General features: G+C 60.1%; 3 protein-coding genes across 5 annotated transcripts; 1 reads left to right on the top strand and 2 right to left on the bottom strand.

The window, feature by feature from the left end:
* Positions 1-6: 6 nt before the first annotated feature.
* On the bottom strand, positions 7-3,841 carry FXYD1 (FXYD domain containing ion transport regulator 1). 3 transcript variants are annotated; one of them, XM_079119713.1, is made up of 7 exons: positions 3,702-3,841; positions 2,454-2,518; positions 1,941-1,973; positions 1,578-1,652; positions 1,414-1,450; positions 505-554; positions 7-332 (listed from the first exon to the last, which is right to left on the bottom strand). In XM_079119713.1, exons 2-7 carry the CDS (start codon positions 2,512-2,514, stop codon positions 310-312), a joined length of 279 nt encoding a protein of 92 aa, XP_078975839.1. In that variant the 5' UTR covers positions 2,515-2,518; positions 3,702-3,841; the 3' UTR covers positions 7-309. The 3 variants fall into 3 exon arrangements, with proteins under 3 accessions (XP_078975839.1, XP_078975841.1, XP_078975840.1); XM_079119715.1 differs by having other exon boundaries at positions 2,454-2,573; positions 3,702-3,807; XM_079119714.1 differs by lacking the exon at positions 3,702-3,841 and adding an exon at positions 2,907-3,002.
* On the top strand, positions 593-14,196 carry LGI4 (leucine rich repeat LGI family member 4). The gene is made up of 10 exons (XM_079119708.1): positions 593-695; positions 5,829-7,824; positions 8,215-8,286; positions 8,537-8,608; positions 9,705-9,776; positions 9,870-9,941; positions 10,146-10,315; positions 12,407-12,571; positions 12,659-13,164; positions 13,859-14,196. The coding sequence occupies exons 2-10, from the start codon at positions 7,652-7,654 to the stop codon at positions 14,171-14,173; spliced, it is 1,617 nt and encodes a 538-aa protein (XP_078975834.1). The 5' UTR covers positions 593-695; positions 5,829-7,651; the 3' UTR covers positions 14,174-14,196.
* A 1,390-nt stretch (positions 14,197-15,586) lies between these two features.
* FXYD3 (FXYD domain containing ion transport regulator 3) lies at positions 15,587-21,150 on the bottom strand. Its single transcript, XM_079119716.1, has 8 exons — positions 21,050-21,150; positions 18,520-18,572; positions 17,368-17,400; positions 17,242-17,265; positions 16,328-16,402; positions 16,209-16,245; positions 15,881-15,918; positions 15,587-15,780 (listed from the first exon to the last, which is right to left on the bottom strand). Exons 2-8 carry the CDS (start codon positions 18,557-18,559, stop codon positions 15,761-15,763), a joined length of 267 nt encoding a protein of 88 aa, XP_078975842.1. The 5' UTR covers positions 18,560-18,572; positions 21,050-21,150; the 3' UTR covers positions 15,587-15,760.
* Between the last annotated feature and the right edge of the window lie 512 nt (positions 21,151-21,662).

Below are 21,662 nucleotides of genomic sequence, written 5' to 3'. Positions count from 1 at the left end.
GCGCTGTCAAGAGAGAAAAGCACGTTTTATTGGAAATCTGAGAGGCATGGGGACTCAGTGAGGCAGGACTGGGAAAGGGGACAGTCTAGGTGGTGGCAGGCGCGCAGGAGGTGGGTGGGACGCATCAGGTGCCGGGGAATCCTGTGGGGTGAAAAGGGTGAGAGGAGGAAGGACCTCAAGCCCTCCTCCTCCTCCTCTTAGCCACCTTCCCACCCTGGTTCGTGGCCCCCTCTTCCTCCCTCCCTCCCCGACTCCCCAAGCCCCGTCGGAGCTGCAGGACCTGGCCGAGTTCCATGGTGCCAGGTGTTTCTACCGCCTGCGGGTGGACAGACCTGATGGGGGACAGAAAGTTCGGGTGTCAGGAGGGTTATCCCTGTGGAGGGAGGGTCCGGGTGGGGCGACTCCCTGCCCTCTGGCTTCAGCACAAGCCCCTCCCTTTACACGGCCAGGGATGGCCAGGAACCAGCTCTCACCCCCAAACACCCGCAGTCTCCCCAGACTCACGGCGGATGGAGCTGCGGAAAGTTCCTTCCTCTTCATCAGGCTCGCCAGTTCTGGGAAGGGAGAGCAAGAGGGAACACGAGATGGAAAAGGCGCGACAGTGGCTTCCAGAAAACCCCCAAAGACGGCCTCATCTTCCAGACAAGGGACACGCTTGGGGTACGCCCCAAATGAGGAGGGCCCAGGAGCAGTATGTGTGGCAGAGTCGTTCTACGCAGGTAACGGTGAATACCACCGGGGATGCTGGGGAAGGGACTTGAGGTTGGGGGGCGGGGATGGTCAAAGGCACTTGGTAGACTGCCAGGAGGTGATCTGAGTGGGAAACCCAGAATCCTCATCTTGAATAAGTGACTTTCCCTCCGTGCGCCTCAGTTTTGCCATCTGCACAATGGGGGTTGATAACAGCCCCTACCTCAAGGAGGTGGTAGGATAAATAAAATAACACCCAAGGAAAGAGTGCCTGGCACGTGGTATAATAGCCAAAATGTGTTAGTTATTGCTGATAACGATATTATAATTGTTTTAACATGAAGGTATTCATATGTTGGCTGTGCTTTAAATTTTTTATTTAAAGATGAATCAAAGCGCTAGGAACCAGACCCTGAGCTAAACTGGGCCGCCGTGTGAGATGATCTCATTTCACAGCGGCTCCCTCTTTATCAGCAGTTTTGTTATCATGCTGTGTGATTTTAATCTGTGGAACCGCCGCCACCGCCTTCACTGGGCCGAGAGCTTGACCAAGCAAGGCAGGAGTTTATTCACCACTTGGTCCCAGGACCTGGTGCGGGGCTTGGCACATAGTAGGTGCTTCGCACGTGTTGGTCGAAGGGTTTCTGGCTTCGGGTTGGGTGGACTCCCCGTCTGGCCCCCAGCGCGCCTCCCCAGGAGGGAGGGCGGAGAGGGACTTCTTACCTCTGCTGCTGGTTGAACTTGCACCGGCATCTCTTGCCTGTGGGGGTGGGCAGAGGGGCGCGGAGGCTGAGATCGTGTCCGCTCTGCGCTCAGTCCGCGCGCTCCCTCGGGGGGGCGGGGCCGGGGCGGGGCGGGGCGGGGCGGGGCGAGGTGCGGGCACTCACTGAGAACGATGAGGATGCCCAGGATGAAGAGGATTCCGGCGATGGTGAGGCCTCCGATCCGCAGGGACTGGTAGTCTGAGGGCAGCAGGGAGGAGGGTGCGGGCAGGGAGAGGAGAGCGGGAGAGGAGATCAGTTGGTGGGGAGAGAGGACCGAAGAGAAGCAGAGGAGGGGGCAGGGCAGGGAGGAGGGCAGAGAGCGGAGGGACCCGGCCGTAGGCGGCGGAGGACCCGCCCTGAGCGACCGAAAGAAACTGAGTCCGAAGGAGCCGGAGCGGGCTCGGACTCAGAGCCAGCCGAGAGGAGGAGGGCGGGCCGGCACACCCAGGCGCTCCCCTGACTCCCGGAATAGATGCCGCCCCTCACCGTAGGTGAATGGGTCGTGTTCCTGTGGCGCTTCTGGAAAGAGAGAGGGAGAGGGATCCGGGTTTGATGCTTCCCAGGACTCTGAACAGGGAGGGGCGTCGAAAGACCCTTTGGGGGCTCTACCTTCCAAGGCTGAGAGTTTGGGGGCTGTTGGACCCCGGCAGGCTGCCCACCCACTCTGGGTCCTAACCGCCCCCTCTGTACTGCCCTGGGCAGGGTGGGGTCATGTCACTGCCCCAGCACCCCCGTGTACTACAGCCTGTCTGTGATTCCCTCAATCTGGAAGGAAGCCAAGCTCCGTCCCACCCCCACCTTTGCCTGACCTGGGGTACCCATCCGCTCCCTTCCTCCAAATGCCAGCCTGTGACTGGACCCCATGCTGGATCCCAAATGTCCTGGTACTCCAACTTCGTTCATTTAGGTAGGAGTCTCCCACTTGGTTCTCTCATGGTTTCTCCCACCCCTGCCACTCTTGAGGCTAGGGTGGGCAGTGGGCTGCCCTCTGTGACTCACCTGCATTGGCCGTGGCAAGAAGACCCACGCAGAGAACCAAGATGTGACTGACAGACGCCATTGTCCTGAGGGGACAAAAGGGTCAGGAAATGTGTTCCCTCATCCTCTCCATACTGGGGCCTGGACCCAAAGGGTTAAGTCAGAGACAGTCCTGGGACTTAATCACAAAAGTGTCAGTCATCGAGCTTAGTTGCCCAAGAAACAGGGGCACCCCCTGCTTCAGGGGGCAGTGCCACCAAAGCAGCTCACACAGTGGGGGTCACACAACCCAACACAGCAAGGGCAGAGGCAAGACGCACAGCCACCGGGTGGGTCTCCCGCTGGCCTCCATCTCCCCACGGCAGGCCCCAGATTCCTCAGCTCTGCCCTGACAGGGGAGGCAGGATGCCACCTCACCCCGCTGGAGAGACAGACACACTGTGTGCAAGACAGCAGGACACACCCTAGTCCCACCTGCCTGCACACCGGCGGCCTCCAGGCCTTGCTGCCTCGCTGCGTCCGGAATGATCCCAGCTCTCCTGCCCTCGGCCGCCTGCCCGCTCTCCGCCCGCTCTCGGCCTGACCCTGGGTATAAATATCTCCCACTTCACCCTGGAAGAATCCGCCTCACACAGGCCACCATGGCAACAGCCTTCCCCCCACCAACTCGGGGGTCATGCACAACCCTGGTGGGGTGAGGCCTGGCCACCACATCGCCCTCAGGGTAAAGCCACCCCTTCTCCACTCCTGGAAACCACAAGAGAAGAGGGAAACAGCCCTTCCACCCGCCCCTGGGTGACATCTTTTATAACCAGACAACACCAGACAAGTGACGTGAGGCCCAAGCTAGCGGGCCTGAGAGAGAAGACAGATGCCAGGGGCAGGGACACACACACACACACACACACACACACACACACACACAGGGTGGGTGGGGCTGGAATGGGAGAAGACACCCTCTCCCCACACTGCTGGGGGCAGAATGTGGGGTGTAGACAGCAACACACACGCTCCTCCTCCAGGCCGCCAGTGCCCAGCAATGTGGCAAGCAGACCTGCACAGGGGTGACCACGCCACACCCAGCCAGGGGGCTCACGCAGCAGCAGGGGGAGGAGTCGCACCCTGATTCCCAGCCAGCGGAACCCCACTGTCCCCACACTCTCCTCCCCCTAGGGTCAGGCCTGCCTGGGAAGCCACCGGCTGGCCACTCCCGCTCCCAAAATAGGCTGCCCAGGCAGGAGTGGGAAAACGTCTGGGGGGGACGCTCACCCCGATCAGGCTGTCCCCTGCCGAAAGAAGGCCCCCAAGTGTCCCGTGGTGCCCTGGGGGCTGAGCACTTTGGACCCCCTGGCCCAGAGCTGGACGCTCCGCCCCCCGCAGGCTCCCCTCCTGGCCCCACCCCACCCCTCCCCTCCCCAACCAGCAGCTGTAACTGGAGCCCGGGCTGGAGGGGGGCCAGGGGGCGGCCCCCAGCCCAGACCGCCCTGGCCCGCTAGGTTAACTCTCTCAACTCAGAGGGCGAAACAGCAGGGGCCGGTGAGGGACGCCAGGCACACGCAGACACAGGCACACGTGCACACACGCGTGCACACGGCAAGCCTTGGCGTGGAGCTCCTGGCAGTGGAGCTGGGGCCGGCGAGTGATCTCAGGGCTGTGCTCTGGGAATCTGCTGGTGCTTTGCAGGTCACTGCCCCCTGACCCCCGTGTCTCTATTGTCCCTGACAGTGCCACAGGACGGTTGGGGGGAACTTTACTTGCATGTGTGTGTGTGTGTGTGTGTGTGTGGTCTGCTGCCGACTGTGAGCTTCACCAGAGATGCACACCCCACACACACACACAACACCACCAGAGAAACCCAAAGACACACACAGCCAGCACCTCTAATACCAGACCCCAAACACCAGGAGGGACACCCTGCATAGACGCACACACCCTTCCCCGTGACACCCGTAGAGGCACAGTCAAGACACAGCCTCGCATCTGTCCGCTCGTGCAAATGGAAACAGAGATCCATGCTGTGTGAAGACCCCTCACAAATGGCCTTACAGCAACACACCGGTACACACGCAGCACACGTCGACTTGTTCACTGCCACACACGCGTCACCTGCACTCCCACGCCGTCTCAAAGACCTGCAGGCCAGTGAGCTGTGTCCACACACGCCTCATTTCCTTGGGCGTATGGGGAAGCCAACTGTGGAGGAGCCCGGCCGAGGACCAGCCACTCCGCAGTCCACACAGGGGCGGCGGGCACACGGGCCTCGTGTGTGCAGACCTACAGCGCGCTCACGTGCCCAAACCACAGCTGCGCGCTGAAGCCTGAGGGGCCTTTCCCTGAGAGCAGGAGGCCATGGACGCCCAGGGAAACAGCTCTGGTGTCCTTGGGGACAGGCCAGGCTCACAGACCCTGGGGACAGAGGCACCTGGAATCAGGTCTAGACTCGCCACTCCCGACTCTGTGCCTTTGGGCCGCCCTCGTGACTGCTCTGTGCCTCAGTTTCCCACACTAGATGGATACGCGGCTGAAGTTGTATATGCCACCCCGGCTCTGAACCTGACCTTGTCTCATTTTCAACTCCGCTTCACAGATGAGGAAACCAAGGCTTAGCTAGGTGGAGCTAATTCTCCTGAGGGCCCCCTGGTGACTAAGGACAGAAATGCCCCTGCCCTCAACAATGGGCACCTGCAGGGACACTGCAAGGTGCTCCCAGGCAGGCACAGGTGTAGCCCTGACACACCCATGTGAGTGTCCACACACACACACACACACACACACACACACACACACACACCTGGCTTCAGAGGACCCAGGAGGCTTCAATAGGCTCCCTCATCCCTCCTGCTGAGTCCACTTAGCCTCTGCCCCCTGACCCTGCATCCCAGGGTCATCAGCTGGCCCTGGTTAATGATAACCTGGTGTTTACACGGCACTGAGGAGGAGGGACGGGGCAAAAGGGGGCAGTTGGGAGGGGGCACCTGGCCCACTCTTGGCCCCCCAACTTCCCTCCCTCCTGGGGCCAACCCAGGAGCATAAACTGACCCAGGGAGGAACAGCTCAACCCTTTCTAGCTGTGTGATAGTGAGCAAATGACTTAACCTCTCTGTGGCTCCGTTGTTCCATCTGTAAAATGCAGAGGATAATAATATTCACCTCAGAGGGAAGTTGGGATGATTTTGTAAAACAATCCCTATAAAACCAGAGAAAAAGCGGGACACATAGTAAGTGATTTAAAAAAAAAAAAAAAGTTATCTGTCGTTATTATTGTCCATGCCATTCCTTCTCATGGTAAAGTGGAGGGAGAGCCCGCTGGGTTGACCCTCTGTGTGTGGGCGCATGTGCCCTGCATGTCCCTGGTACTAAGATCTTTATCTGTACTTTCAAAGTCCCAGTAAAGAGGCTTATCATGTTTGCTTTTCAGTAAAGGAAACCGAGTGCAGAACTAAGACCTGGACCTAGAGTTCCTCCCCAAGCCCACTACCACTTTGGGGTGCCCACCTTGTGCTGAACCCCAGGAGGGTGAGTGGCCTCTATCTTCTCACTGAGTCCTTTCCTCATGCTGGAAGTGGGTGTTAAGAATGTTCCCATTTGATGGATGGGAAAAATGAGGACCAGAGAGGTTGACTGACTGACTGGAGGTCACAAGGGACTGGGATGGACCCAGATCTGTGTGACCTCAAGCTGGTGCTATTAAGCCCAGTCTTCTGGATGCCTACCCCAGTGGCAAGAGAGGAAGTGTGTTCCTCAGTCTCAAGGGTGAGTCTCCTGGTCCTGGGAAATGAGGTAGTACAGACTAGTGGTCAGTGTTAGAGCTGATGGGCACCATAAAACTAATCATTTAACTGAGGAACTTCCTGGTTCCTCAGTTTGCCTATCTGTAAAGTGGGGATAATAATCCTGCCCACCTCACAGGGTTACTGGGGAAACTGAGTCAACCCGTGAAAAGAATGGCACATAGTAAGTGCTCAGTAAGCACTATTACTACGTCAGGTTAGGCAGCAAGTATCATTTTATTTAATGAACAGAATCGATCCACATTACTAAAAGCTTAGTCCAAATCAAAACTGTTCATTATCCACATATCCATGAATTCTGATCTCTGAGGACAAAATCTGACATAACCTGGAGCCAGCTGCCAGCTGGATTTGAATCCTGGCTCTGCCTCTGGCTTGGACACCTGGAGCTCAGGTTACTTGACCCCTGCCCTCAGTTTCTCAGGCTGTACCCTAGTCATGAGAATAGTACCAACCCCAGAGGGCTGTGGCCAGAGTAGTCAATAGATGAACTGTTAGGACTAGGCTTATTGCAGAGTAAAAGCTGAAAAAGAGGTGGAGTCGTCATTATTTCTTTGGGTCGCGTGTCTACCCCAGTGGGTGGCGGGCATTTAAAGGGTTAATTTCAGGGGCGGGCAGGAGGTCTTGGGCTTGGGGGAAGGCAACTGTCATACCAAGTATGGCCACCAGAGGGCGCAGCTGGACCTGACCTGCCCCTTCCACGCCTTGGTGACAGGGCCCACCACACCCTCCTGGATCCAGAAGAGGGGGCTGGCCAGGAGTGGCCAGGACCTCCCCCACCCCTCAGGAGTGGCCTCTACTCCACTCCCCCTCCTGTCTGCTGGGTCATTCAGTTCCCACCCCGGTGACATCCTCCTCACACTCCCTGGGTGAGGTTGAGTGGGGGAATCTGGGGAGGGGGTTGGCTGGGAGTGGCCAGGGCGGCTCCAGTCCTTGGTGGCCCCACCCCCTCCCAAAAGTCCCTTCCCTAGGGCCGCTCTTCCTATGGCCTCTGACCCCCTCCTTCTCCCTGCCCCGCTCTGCACATCCCTTCCCCAAACCTTCAGGGAGAGGCTGCGTGGGAGGAGGCAGACTCCCGGGCTCAAGGCGGGAGAGGAGAAGTAAAGACACCAGGCAGAGGGACACGCCACCAGAAAGGGACCTGGGGAGACAGAGACAGAGAGAGACACACTGAGACTTGGGTAGAGGCCGAAGTGGGCCATGGACTAACACAGAGACAGACAGACAAAGGGAGAGGGAGAGAAAGACAGAGGAGCAGACACCGCAGGGTCCAGGGAGAAGGGCAGCTGAGAGAGGCCAAGGACCGGGGCGGCAGCGAAGCCAGGGCAGGGTCCAGTGGGCAGCATGGAGGGGCCTCTGGCCGAGATGTAGCGGCCTGGGCCAGGCTGGGCGGGAGAGCAGTGGGCACCTGGGCGGGGGGTGGGGGGCATGGGACAGACAGGCATTCTGTTGCTGCTGCTGCTGGCTGGGCTGGGGCTGGGGGTGGCCTGGAGACCCCCAAAGGGCAAGTGTCCCCCCCGCTGCTCCTGCTCCAAAGACAGCGCCCTGTGCGAGGGCTCCCCGGACCTGCCAGAGAGCTTCTCCCCGACGCTGCTGTCACTGTGAGTGCCGGGCCCTCTCCGGGCCTGAAGGTGGGCACAGGGGTCCTGGGACCCCCCGGGTAGAGTCGGGGTACCTGGGTGCCCAAGGAAACAGGGGCCCACCTGGATCCTGGGCAGCAAAGGATGTCGGGATGCCCGCACTGCGTGGGGGCTGCCGGGACTTGATGGAGCAGGAGGGGTCCTGGGCACCTGGAAGGAGGGAGAGCCCTGGACCGGGCTGGGCGCTTGCCGGGACCCTCACCAACCAGAGGACAAGCACCCTGCTGGGACGGAGGGGAAGCGCCCGGGGTCAGGGTGCTGGCGGGCAGTCTGAGACGGCAGAGGGCTCTGCGTTGGCGACCGCAGCGCTGCAGTGGTCCTCTTCTCACCCGCCACCGCCCACGTCCCCAGCTCGCTCGTGAGGACTGGGGTCACCCAACTGAAGGCCGGCAGCTTCCTGAGGGTGCCGTCACTGCACCTGCTGTGAGTGGGCCCCGCAGAGCCGCGGACAGCTGGAGGGAGGCGGTGGGCGGCGCGCATGCGTGTGCGGGCGTGGGGTGTCCCTGCAGGAGAGGGCGTGCGCGCACGCGTGTGTCCCTATCAAAGTCCCTCGGTCCCTGCGCACCATCACCCACGTGCGTGTCAGTGTCCCCGGCCTGACTGGGCTGATGGCGGGGGCAAGGCCAAGATATCAGAGAGGGTCCTCGACTGGGTCGCCTCTCTTCCCCGCCAGCCTCTTCACGTCCAGCTCCTTCTCCGTGATAGAGGACGACGCGTTTGCCGGCCTGTCCCACCTGCAGTACCTGTGAGTGGGGCCAGGGGCTGGGGCAGGTGGGCCTGGGAGGAGGCGAGGGGCTTCTGTGTGGCGCCCAGAGTAGGAGGCAGTCGCGCGGTGGGTCTGGAGAGGAGCTGTCTGGACAAGGACCCTCAGATCTGCTCCTCGGATAGCGTCAGGGCTTTGGATCCGCTGTGTGACCTCAGGTTGCTCACCTCACCTCTCTGTGCTTCAAGATCCACAAAGGGCCCAGATAACCAGACTCATTTCTGGCCCCTTCCTGGCTCACGGGAACCCAGGGAGGATGCGGGCAAAAAGGCCAGGGGAAGGAAGCGTTTTAAAGAACAGGAAACCGCTCCGAGTTAGGTGTTGGTGGGACTGATGGCGGATGGTGAGGGCAGAGGTGGTGATGGTGGGGGGTCCTGTTGCTATTGACGTGGGAAGTGGTGGCCAGCATCGACCTGCCGTCGCCGGCAAGGAGGCCACTGCTCAAGGGGACGGTTCTGCGGGTGCTCGTGAGGGTCACCGGTGCGGTGGGCTTTGGTGTGGCGGATTGTTGTGAGCAGGACGTGGGTGCCGGTGGTGCTGACCGTGGTATTGCTACTGTCCATGTTTGTAAAGCCGTGAGAGCAACGGTGTCAGCCGCAGGTGACGTGAGTGTTGGGATAATGGTGACGCTGGTGATTCTGATCAGCCACGGTGCTGGTGAGGGTGGCGGGTGTTTTTGGTGTGGATCGCAAAGGCCGGGCTGTTTGGTGATGCTCACCAGTGCTGTCCGCATGCAGTTTGGTGACTGGCCTTGACAGTGGACGTGTGGTGATGTCGGTGGCCGGCTGTGGTGCCGGTGGTGGTGGCGGCGTGCCGGCACCCGTAGGGAGGTCCTGGTGATGACGGTGGGACCATGCTGACGTCGGTGACAGTGGTGGCCGCGCTCACGGCGAGGCTGGCAGTGATGCAGGGCCAGGTTCACGGCTCTGGGGACCGTGACCTTGGCCAGGAGGGGTTTCTGGGGAGGCGCTCCCTGGGACTGGCCAGGGTGCGGGGAGAGAGGGGGCCCCCTTCCTGGGCCTGGCCTCCGCGGGGTGGTCCCGGCACCGGGGGACCCCTGCCCGCCTTCCCTCCACAGCTTCATCGAGGACAACGAGATCGGCTCCATCTCCAAGAACGCGCTCCGAGGACTGCGCTCGCTCACACACCTGTGCGTGCCTCCGGCGCCCCACCACCCACAGGCACCCCCGCCGGGCGGCGCCTCTGCTGGCAGCTGCTGACGCTCCTTCTCTCTCCCCACCAGAAGCCTGGCCAATAACCACCTGGAGGCCCTGCCCAGATTCCTGTTCCGAGGCCTGGAGACCCTGACTCACGTGTGAGGCTCCAGGCCCCGGCGGGCGGGCGTGTGGGAGCGGTCGGGGAGTGGGGGCGCCGTCGGTGCCACTTTGGGTTGGCGGCACAAGTTGCAAGGGTCCTGACATCTTCTTCGTGCCCCCGGGGGCTGTGGGGTTAGGGCGGGGTACATGGCCTCCAGCGGGTAGAGGCTGGGTCGCAGCCCCTTCCTGGCCTCTTGCACCAGGGACCTCCGTGGGAACCCGTTCCAGTGCGACTGCCGTGTCCTTTGGCTGCTTCAGTGGATGCCCACCGTGAACGCCAGCGTGGGGACCGGGGCCTGTGCAGGCCCCGCAGCCTTGGCTCACATGCAGCTCCGCCACCTCGACCCAAAGACCTTCAAGTGCAGAGCCATAGGTGGGGCTTTCCCAGTGGGGAGGGAGGGCCCAGGGGTCCCAGAAGTTAGGAGAGGGGTCCGCGGCACAGAGGAGCTGGCCTCTCCCTGCCATTTCCTGGCCACGAGACCCCGGGCACATAGCATCACCACCCTGAGCCTCGGTCTCCTCCTCTGTAAAATGGGGGTAATGAACCATGAGGTAGGAGGCTCTGAGGAGTTGTGACACGTCGAGGCCCGCCCAGCACCCGACCCAGGCCCAGCAGGACTCTTGCACATGCTCACGCTGGTGGTTAAGATACAGTTGGCTACTTCTAAACACGTCCTTCGACTTGTGCCAGGAACCGCACACACCACATTCCTCACTTGTATTTCTTTTCCTTTTGCTTTTCCATAAATATATTTTGGGGATCTTTGGGCACAGGGCAATGCAGAGAGCAGAGCAGTGACCAAGACACCCCTGGTCTTGGCTTCACAGAGCCCACAGCCCAGCCCCACACAGGGACAGCCCAGAACCCTCCGGGCCAGGACGGGCAGTCAGAGGCAGAGGGGTCTGGGGTGGGATGGGGAAGAAATAAGGCCAGGGCAGAAGCCACGGGAGCTGAGGGAGCCCGGAGCCAGGGCCAGGGTCCCACAGAACTGAGCAGGAGTCAGGAGTGGACATCTGAGCTCAAACCCAAAGAGTCTTTACACAGATGCTACTGATATGATAACAATGACCAAATCTGATCTACGCGTGAGACATGTTTTTGGTCTGGGGGACTCACAGGACAAGGTGACTGAGCTCAGGGATCGCTCTGTGTTTGGAGGGGAAGGGGTGCCGCAGATCAGACCCAGGGCCGCACCCCTGCTAGGCAAGGACTGTCCACGGGGCTCTACCCCAGCCCAACGTTCACTCTGGATTCAGTTAATCAACTAATACTCAGTGAGATCACAAATAAACGAGCCACACATTCCACAGGGAGTCGTGGGGGAGGTGGGACCTTTCCTATCCTGCACGATGGGGTCAGAGAAGGCTTCGCTGAATAGGGGAGATCAGATCTGAACTTAGCTATGTGAAAAGGAGAGGAAGGGTACTCCGTGGAGAGGGAACAGCATTGGCAGTGGCCCTGAGGCGGCCTAGAACTTGCCCTGTTTGAGGATCAAAAGGCCAGTGTGGCTGGGATGGTGCCTGGAGGGAGGGAACAGAGATGAGGTCAAGGTTGGCATGGGGCCCCACCATGCAGGACTTTGAAAGTCACGGGGAATAGACTTTATTTCAAGGGCGTAGGGGAGCCATGGAGGGTGTGGAGCAGGAGTTGATGGGCATTTTTAAAAGAACCTTCTCTGGGTGGGCTTCAGCTCTGACACCTGGATCTGGACGCGGGTGACACATGATAAGCTGGGGTCACAGCATGGCACCCCACTAACGACCCGGGATCTTTTATGGCATCTTGCTAGATCAGATCCCATAAAAGCTAAGCCATGTAACAAAGAGGCTCAAAATACCATGAATTGAAGAGGGGAGATGAGGGGAGCCGTCCAGGTGGGTGCAGCAGCCCTTGGGTACTGACCTCGTTTTCATGGTTGAAATCAGGTTTGACGCTTCCCTAGGATGCGCTCCCGAGAAGGAGGAGAATTAGGTCAAGTCCAAGACAGGCTGGGTTTGCACCCCCAGGTGAAGCAGCGTCCATTACCCTTCTGTTCCTGACCGGTGGGAACTTGGTCCTGACATGACCACACCTCACTTCCAGGGAGAGTGTTGGTGGAGGGGCCAGGATGATGTGGCTTCTAGCTGGGCAGCCTGCTGGCCGGCCCCAGTCCTTTTCAGACAGCCGGCCACCTGGGCCAAGGAACCTCCGTTGCTTCATGACAGCACGTACCTCGCTGGCATGCTGTGGAGGCCCAGGAACCACTGAGTGGGCCATGTCTAGGGGATTATTTGACCATGCCACTCGGCTCACAAAAGCAAGGTGCTGCCTGAGTCAATACTGCTAGAGATGGCACAATGCTGGGGACCCTGTGGGGTGAAGAGCGTCGGCAGGACCCTCCTTTCAGAAATGTGCAAATCCCGGCTCAGCAGTGAGGGCCCTTGGGTCCCTGGAGCCTACCTGACTCTCTCCTGCCGCCCCCAGAGCTGTCCTGGTTCCAGACAGTGGGGGAGTCTGCGCTGGGCGTGGAGACCTTCTCCTACCAGGGGGAGCCCCACGTCATCCTGGCTCAGCCCTTCGCCGGCCGCTGCCTGATCCTCTCCTGGGACTACAGCCTGCAGCGCTTCCGGACCCAGGACGAGCTGTCGGGTGAGTGCTCCTCCCGACCTGTCCCTGGCCTGCCTGCCGGCCCAGCAGCCTGCCCACCAGCCTGACAGCCTCCTTGCTCCCCGACAGCGCCCTCAGTGGTGTCCTGCAAGCCGCTGGTGCTGGGCCAGCGCCTCTTCGTGCTGGCCGCCCGATTGTGGGGAGGCTCCCAGTTGTGGGCACGGCCAGGCCCCGACCTGCGCCTGGCCCCCATGCAGGCACTGGCCCCCCGGCGGCTGCTGAGGCCCAATGACGCGGAGCTCCTCTGGCTGGACGGGCAACCCTGCTTCGTAGTGGCCGATGCCTCCAAAGCGGGCAGCACCACGCTGCTCTGCCGTGACGGGCCCGGCTTCTACCCACGCCAGAGCCTGCACGCCTGGCACCGGGACACCGACGCTGAGGCCCTGGAGCTGGACGGCCGGCCCCATCTGCTGCTGGCCTCGGCCTCTCAGCGGCCCGTGCTCTTCCACTGGTCGGGTGGCCGCTTCGAGAGGCGCACCGACATCCCAGAGGCGGAGGACGTCTATGCCACGCGCCACTTCCAGGCTGGCGGGGACGTGTTCCTGTGCCTGACGCGCTACATCGGGGACTCCATGGTGAGGCTGGCCAGCAAGGTGGCGGGGCACGGTGGGCCATAAACTGCTCCGGCCTCACAGGCTGACCTTTGAACTCTGATCCCATCCCAACACTGACACTGGAGTCACACTGTGGCCCCTGGAGGCTCTCTGTGTCCAAATCGCTGCCCAGGATTCTAAGTCTATCCCCAAGCCTGGCTCCGCCTCCTGGACACCCTCCAGGACTGCCCTAACCCCAGCCTGTCCTCCCGCCCCATGCTGCTGCCCCGAGACTGATGGAGAGGCTGGCCCTGCCCCCCAGCACTGCAACCAGGGGAGGGCCCCCTGCTTTAATTCTGGTGTTCACAGGGTCTCTGGTGGGGAACAGACTGGGGACAGGGGCAGGAACTAGGGCCCAGGAAGGAGGCTGGAGAGGGTGGAGGCTGGGCCAGGGTGCACTAAGAGGCCGAATAGCTCTTGTAGGTAAAACTCACAGATGGCGTTGCTGACCATTCAGTGTAGGGCCTGAGGGAAAGAGAGGGGGACTCCCCAGCTCAGAACTGCAGCTGAGCAGCCTGGGCAGCTGGATGGTCGCACTGAATTAAGACAGCTGTGGGAACTGAAGACCTAGGGGCCTGCTTCCAAGCTGTCCCGAGTTCTCTGGACCCTTAAGGATGACAGGCAGACCTGCGCCCTGCCCAAGGCCCCAGGCCCTAACTGGCCGCCATCCCCTCAGGTCATGCGCTGGGACGGCTCCATGTTCCGCCTTCTGCACCAGCTTCCCTCCAGAGGCGCCCATGTCTTCCAGCCGCTGCTCATTGCCAGGGACCAGTTGGCCATCCTGGGCAGCGACTTTGCCTTCAGCCAGGTGTTCCGCCTTGATCCTGACAAGTGGCTCCTGGAGCCAGTACAGGAGCTGGGGCCTCCGGCCTTGGTGGCCCCCCGGGCCTTTGCCCACGTCACCTTAGCCGGCAAGCGCTTCCTGTTTGCAGCCTGTTTCAAGGGCCCCACGCAGATCTACCAGCACCATGAGCTGGACCTGAGCGCCTAGACTAGACACGAGGTGCTGGCATGGGGAGCCTTGGGCGTGGCCCCACTGGGGGCAATGACCAGTCCTGTGAGATGCTGACCACAGGCCAAGTCCATCAGCTCCAGGTCCAGGCCTTACACCACCTCTTGGAGGATCTGGACCCACTGGGAGAAATGGAAAGTCCCCGCCTGAACTGCCCTCCCAGTCAGAAGCAGTATCTGGCGGGAGAGATGCCCCGCAACTGGTGACTCGAGGGCTCAGGCTGGGGCCCTGCTTGGAGCTGGCACACCAGAGTCAAGGGGGGATGCGCTGGGCTCCGTGAGGTCTGGAAGCTCCCCCTTACCGACTCCCACCCACCTGCTCCCTGTGAAAGCTGGGGTAAGAGAATTCCTCTCCCTTCAAAGTCAACCCTGCCACTCGCTTTCATGGAGGCGTGCCCGACTCCGCGACGTCACAGTTGCTGGGTCGTTTTTCCTGCCTGACCCGCTCATTCTCTCCTGCTTGTACGCATGTCTGCTGCCAGAGGCGGTGGCCCCGCGTTCCGTCTCTCTTGCGCGTGCGCAGGAGGGCGGGTTGTCGGGGGCGTTGGGATTGGAGAGGTGCGCAGGAGGCCGCGGGTGCCCCTCCCCGAAGGGCGGCAGGGGAGAGGACAGCAAGCGGGAGTTCAATAAATGCGCTGTGCACTGCCCTGCCCATTGTCGTGGGGTCATTGGGAGCGGGAGTCTTGTGGATGGCATGGGGGTTGGGGTGACCCTGGAGCCTTGTCATGGCCAGGGGGAGGGCTCTGGAAGGCATTAAGGAGGGTGGGCTCACGGGACGTTCAGAGATAGAAGGGCGTGATTGCGGCCTCTTTTTAGAGGTCATGTCCCAGGGCCTTGTAGGAGATATTTTGGGATGTTTTGAAGGATTTTAGGCATTTTATGGAAACATTTTGGATGTCTTATTGGGTACTGGGGAGCCTCCAGGGAGTTTAAGACTCACTGGAGATTCTCACACCGTGTGGCCATTATATATTATTAGGGCTGTCATGGGGAATCATTTAAAGGTCTCATGGGGACACTTGGGTATTCGGAAAGGTTTCAGGTGGGGGAGGGGATCCTAGGTGTCTCACTGTCACAATCATAAAATGGAGTTCTCCGTGGTGGTAGGATGAGACCTTATCCTTGTTTTCCTGGGATGGTGCCAGCGTTCGCCCGAGTGCCCACACATTCCAGCCGGTTAGGGCTCTCTTGCACTCTCAGAAGTGCCCCGTGCACACTAGAACATCCCCGATTGCACCCAGGAGGCAGAGAGCAGGCCCCAGGCCCCGGGCAGGCCCTGAGAAAGTAGGCGGAGCAGCTTTTCCCAGCGAAGACCCACCAACAGGCAGCTTCCGGCCAGCCCCAGCCCAGGCCAGGCCCTCGGGCCCACCCGCTCCCAGGCACACACAGGGAGTCTGCAGGCTGCCTGGGCGGCAGGCAAGCAATTTTGTATTAGCCTTGAACAAAGAGCCGGGCCCTCCCTTGAGAGGAGGGGAGGGAGGAGGTTACCCTGGAGTCCAGGCTTCTGTGCCCAGCCAGGACTTGGGGACAAAGAAGGGCCCTCTGTGTTCTTTCAGCTGGTGGGACCTCAGCAGTTGTGGGCGGAACCTAGGAGAGGTGGTGATTCGGTCGTAGGGGCAGATGGAGTCCTGGGTCCCCAGTACACGCGGGTATTCCCCGCGGTCCATGCCCACCCATCCTGTCTTACCTGGAGTGATGAGAGGCGGGCCATCCCCTGGCCGGTGACTAGGAAGAAAGCAGGTGGTGAGATTCACCTCCACCCATCTGTCCCCTCCTGCAGGGTGAGTGGAGACTCTGCTCGCCCAGGTATGGCTTCCTGGCTACTTTTCCAGGAACTTAAGCATTTCAGAATTGGGGGCCCTCTGGGGAATTGTTAGCCATGAATAATACGTCTTGGAAATCCGAGTGGAAGCACACTGAGTCTCATCCACTTTTTGGAAGACTTAAAGGCTCTTTGGCCCTGAAGAGTGTTTAGCCTGCAGGAGGCGAGGCGGGCATGCCGGGAACCATCTTACCTGGGCTTCGGACTGAATCTGCATTTGCATTTTCCGCCTGTCGGGGAGAGGTGAGCCATCAAGGGAGGGGACTCCAGGCTTCGCCCTGCCTGCCCCCCTCCACCAGCCCCTGCACTCACTCATGAGGACAATGATGCCGATGGCGCACATGACTGCCGCACAGATGAGTCCTCCGACCCGGAGGCTGTACCAATCTGGGAGAAAATCAGAGGGGACCTCAAGGCCAAGCCGGGTCCTTTCTATCCATCACCCCTATCCATTTGATAAACAGGCACTGAGCACCTCCCACGTGCAGGGCACTGAGGACAGAGAACAGAACAAAACCCAAGCCCGACTGGTGCGGCACACATTCCAGTTTACACCCGAGCAAACAAGGTATTTCTTGTTGAGTCAGGTGGAGATAAAGCGTTCTGAAGGAAAATGACCAGGGCAGGGATCTGCAAGTCAGAGGGCAGGTGTTTTAAAGAGAGTGACCAGGGAAGGCCTCTCTGAGGAGGCCACAACTGAGCAGCCATCTGCGGGAGGTGAAGGAAGGAGTGTGTGGATATATGATAGGAAGTGCTCCAGGCAGGGGGATCAGCAGGTGCAAAGGTCCTGTGGTTTGCAGTTGTCTTCTGTGCCTGAGGACCAGCAGGAGGCCAGTGTGGCTGGAGCAGAATGACAGGCAGTGGAAGAGGTGAGGGCAGAGGGACAAGGGGAGGAGATAAGTGGAGAATGCTGGCTTGGGTGCAGTCCCTCACCTCCTCCAGGAAGTTTTTCTAACAGTTGCCCTTCTAATAGTTGGTTCGAACCTAATGGCTTCTTGTGATCATGCCTCGCTGAGTGTGTCTAACCACCTTGCTGGATGAGACTCTGCCCCAAGGTGACGTTGCCATCTCTTGTTCCTGGAATCCACCATGTTCATGGTCGATGCTCCTTCCTATCCTGGCCCCGGAGTCCCACACCAGACCCTCCACCCACCCTGTGTGGGGACTTGAGCACAAAATAGTATTGGGGGTTGGAAAGAGACTAAGTGGGGGGCCTGAGCTCTCACCATAGTAGAAAGGACTGTTTTTATCTGCAAGGAAAGAAAAAAAAAAAAAAAAAAACACCACATGAGTCGAAGACAATAGCAGTTTTCCAGGGTTCCAGGGATGGGTGGGGGCACCCTCTGACTCACCTTCCGGGTCGTTGGCGTCCAATGCAGGCAGACCTGGCAGGGACAAACGGGGATGTTGGTCTCGGCAGAGCCCTTGGAGGGTCCAGGGAGCCTTAGGGTCCTTGGGAGGGGGTCCCTGGGGGTCGGTGAGTTCCCCAATGCCTGAGACGCAGGATCCCACTGCCTTGGTCTCACTGCCTGGTCTCACTGCCTTGGTGCGTCCACTCACGGAGACGTGGACTCACCCACTCGCCCTCGCACCTTTGAGTCACTCCAGCATGCATCACCTGGAATAGGTCTGGGTGGTTTGGGGCCACCAGACTCGTGGCTAATCCACGCCTCCTGCAGAGATGGGGGACTTTTCTTGTCAAGACGGCATATGGCTTCCGTTTCCAAGGCTTGGTTCCCCGAAAGCCAGCCATGGCCATACCCACGGATTCTGCCACATCCCGCCCCACCTGCTCTGGCATCTGCTCACCAGCTCCCTGCAAAGTGACTCACCAGGACGTAAAAATGCAACTTCACACGCCTGCCCTGCGTGGCGTCCAACCTCGCCCAAAGCAAGAGAGAAAAAGAAACACGAACGCAAGCCAAGGGCTAGGATTTAATCCTGGTTCAAAGCAGCGCGCCCCTCAGGCCGGCCGGAAACACACTGCTGCAGGGACGTTGGGATTTTTACGGACACGGGAAGTACATGTGGGCTGACTGTACCCAGCTCCCTTCCAAGTGCTTTCCAAATATGAACTCGCTTCCTCCTTGAAAGGACTCCGCGAATGGGTGCTGTTAGTCTCCTCGTTTTTTACAGATGGGGAAACTGAGGCACGGAACATTCCGATCATTTGCGACTGCCCTGCCCAGCTTCCAGTCACCTCTTGGAATAAAGTTTAGGGACCCCTTAGAGGCCCCGCCCTGGGCCCAGCCTTCTCTTCGAGGTTCTCAGAAGGTTGACGGTTGGCAGGGGGATGGGGAAGAAGGTGACTTTCCAGTTGTGTGAGGCTCTGCTAAAAGAGGCCCTGTCCTTGTGTGTCCCTTGAAATCATAAATACGACACAGTGTCCCTAAGAGTCACCAGCTCTCCAAGGGAGATAGAAAAACGCAGACACACACACCACAAGGCTTGATGCCACCAGCTGGGGGTCCAGAGAAAAGGACAGTCCAGGGGCCGGCACTCACCTGCCAGGAGGACCAGCAGGCTGAGAGCCACCTCTCGCATGTTGAGAACTGACCTACGGGAGAGCGGGAAGTGGGGGCAGCGTTAGCCGGCCGTGGGGATGTGGTCCCCTGCCTCTGGCTCCTACCGCCTTCCTGCCCTGCTGCCGCCCAGGCTGTGTGCAGGAAGCCTGGCCCTGGGACTGCTGGGCTGAGATAGGAAGGAGCCCCAGAGTCCAGTGAGGGCTGGGTGAGGGCCCAGGCCCGATGAGCACACAGCGTCCATGACTCACAGGACAGGGATGTCAGGCTTTTAGTGAATGGCTCTGGCACCTGAACAAGGGAGCATGGCCTGCTCTATCTCCATCTCACAGATGGGGAAACTGAGGCTCTGAGAGGCGACAGTTGGTGCCCAAGGTCACTTGGCCAGGAAGCAGGATTTCAACCAGGCCTGGCTCCTCAGTGGCTGTTCTAACTCAGGACGGTCGGGGCCTTGGGGTGTTTTGGGAAAGAGGGTGTTAGGAGCCAGGTGGCAGGAAGCCCGGGTGCTGGGGAGTGTCTCCCATAGACAGCGTGGAGCCTGCCCGGCTCTGCCCAGACTTCGCGGGCTTCAGGCTGGGGCTGAGCTTCCCCTCGGGCTGCTGGGCTGGGTGGAGGCAGGAGAGAACGCCAGGCTGGGGCAGGGGGTCAGGGGAGGACATTGGGTTGGCGCTGCTGGCATTCCCAGCTCCACCCTCTGTCCCACCCTCCCTTGCCCGCCTGGCCCCCACTAAGCCCCTGGTCAGTCCCAGCTCTCCCAGCTTGGCCTCCCTGGCCCAGCCTGGCCCACGCCCCTCTCCCTGCAGGTTCAGGGCTTGCTCCCCACCCAGGCCCTGGTCCTGCCAAGCTTCTCCTGGCGCCAGGCCTTCCGCTTCCCCAGGTAGGCCTGCCCGTCCCCTGGAACACTTTCCCTTTCCCTCCTGGCCGAGGGTCAACCTTATACCCACACCATGGGCGCCTGCCGTAAGCCCCCACTGGCTCCACTGCCCCTGGCACGTGTTGCGGGCATCTTGATGGCCAGAGTGGACACTCCCTGGACACTCCCCGGACATACCCTGCACCAGACACTGCCCAGTGGCCTTGCCATGCTTTCAACCCTTCGATCCCCAGCAAGCCCCGAGGCCAGCCGTTGTGTCCCTGTCTCACTGATGGCAAAACACATGCTCAAAGAGGATGTGCTCAGCAGCTGGGGTTTCTGTCACCCCAGGCCTGGGAGTCCTCTGGCTCCCCTGGGACACTGGACCCACAGTGATTTCAGCCGGAGCATCCGTTTCTCGCAGGAAGAGAGGCGGTAGCTTTGGGGAGTGTGCCTCAGGCATCTAGACCCCAGAAGCCTCTGCAGGGAGCTGGGTGAGTGGAGGCAGGACATCAGAGTGGCTGGGGAGGCCATCGGCAGGCGCCTGCCTGAGGTCTAAAGCTACCCCCTGGGGTTTGTCACTCCTCAGTGACACCAACACTAGGAATAACAGCCGATGCTTGCTGAGCGCTGCTCGCCCCACGTGGCCTGTTCCCAGCTCTTGAGAGCCGTTCCTTCAGATCACCTTCACAGCGTGAGGAAGCCGGCACTATCATGATCCCACGCCGCTGTCGCTGACCCTGTCACCCCTGAGAATTCCACTTAGTACAAATGCTCTGCCTCCTGGGGCTGCTGGGTCTCTCCACTTAAGCCTCTCCCCAGGGACTTCTCTCCAAGCACCCTTGGCCTGCAAGGCTCCACTGTTCCCGCCATGCCTATGAAATCACCCTGTGTCCAAGACCTGGGGTGACTGACAGATGCCTTAGCTGCACCCCAGCCTGTGCAGAGGGTTCCCAGCCTGAACACTTCCAGGGAGGGGGAGCTGGTCTGCCCTCACTGTCTCTTCAGGCCTTCAAGCCCCACCCCCACTCAGCTGACTGCAGGTGGGGGCAGCTGGGAGAGGAAGCAGCCCTGCCCGCTTCCTCCTGGCCATGGAGATCCCGACACCCAGCCTGAAGGCCGCTCCTACCACCTGCCCTCTGCTATCCCTCTACTCTTCCAAGATGGTGGCCAATGACCACAACTGCAGAGGTGTGCATAGAGAGCCCTCCACCTCCAAGTCCCTGAAGTCTAACTAGCTTCCTATTTGACAGCTTTCCTGGCAGCAGCATCTCCTTTTCCTGGAGGTCTTCAGGATCCACGCAGGTCCCGTATGTAGGCGCCCAGATGCCTGAGTTACCTAGTCTCCTCTCACCTACCCTGTTACACACCATGCCCCTAAATACCCCCCCTACTTCTACCCCCGGCCACCTAGACACCCCGATCCAGACACGTCGGTTCCGCTCGGACATCTCCAGTTTACGCAGACGCCACCAGTCTTTCCAGATGCCACCTACAGGTCTCACCTTGCCACAGCTGCCTGGCCCAGTACCCGCGAGGAGAATGAGGGGGAGGGTCACAGGAAAGGAGGGGGCTTCCTCCAATCTCTGGCCATCAGAAAAGGACCTTGGAGGGGGAAGGTTCTAGGGGGTCTTGGCGGGAAGGGGCCCTGGCGCTCACCTGGTGGCTCCTTTGGCAGAGCTGGGGTCCTGGAGAAAGCCAGCTGCCAAGCGGAGTCCTGAGCTCTGCCTTTATCCACAGTGGCCACGCCCTGAGCAAACCTAGGCAGGTAGGGAACAAGTCAGTCTCCCTAAGACTCCGGGGCTCCCCCACCCCATTCCTGCTCTTAAAGAGACAGCTCCATCCCGCCCCAGTTACCGCAGCAGGGAGTTCCCTGGGGTCACCAAGGCCCCAGCAGCCTCAGGTGAGGTGCAGGGACAGCAGCATGGTCTGGAACTTGGTCCCTCGACTTAGGGGAGGGACTTTCTCCAATCTCCTGAAACCAGAAGGAGATCTTGGACGGGGAAGGTTTTGGGGTCTTTGACGGCAGATCTCTGTTTGGCAAGGCTGTGGAGAGAGGTGACCCATCCGTGTAACGACCCAACTTCTTTGACTTGGATTGTGTGTTTTGCTTGGAGGAGGGATCAGTGGCAATTTTGGGGGATTTAAAGTCCCCTTCCGGGCCACATCTCTCTGTTGACACCATTTGAGGGTCAGTAGAAGATGCCTTTAAGACGAAGGTTGTGAGGTGTAGGAGACACTGGAACCAAATAAGCGTCCTTAAACCAGGTCA

The sequence above is a fragment of the Sciurus vulgaris genome, assembly GCF_902686455.1.
Source record: "Sciurus vulgaris genome assembly, chromosome: 17".
Taxonomy (NCBI): domain Eukaryota; kingdom Metazoa; phylum Chordata; class Mammalia; order Rodentia; family Sciuridae; genus Sciurus; species Sciurus vulgaris.
Note: the sequence above shows the minus strand (reverse complement) of the source record. Positions and strands in the feature narration are given on the sequence as shown.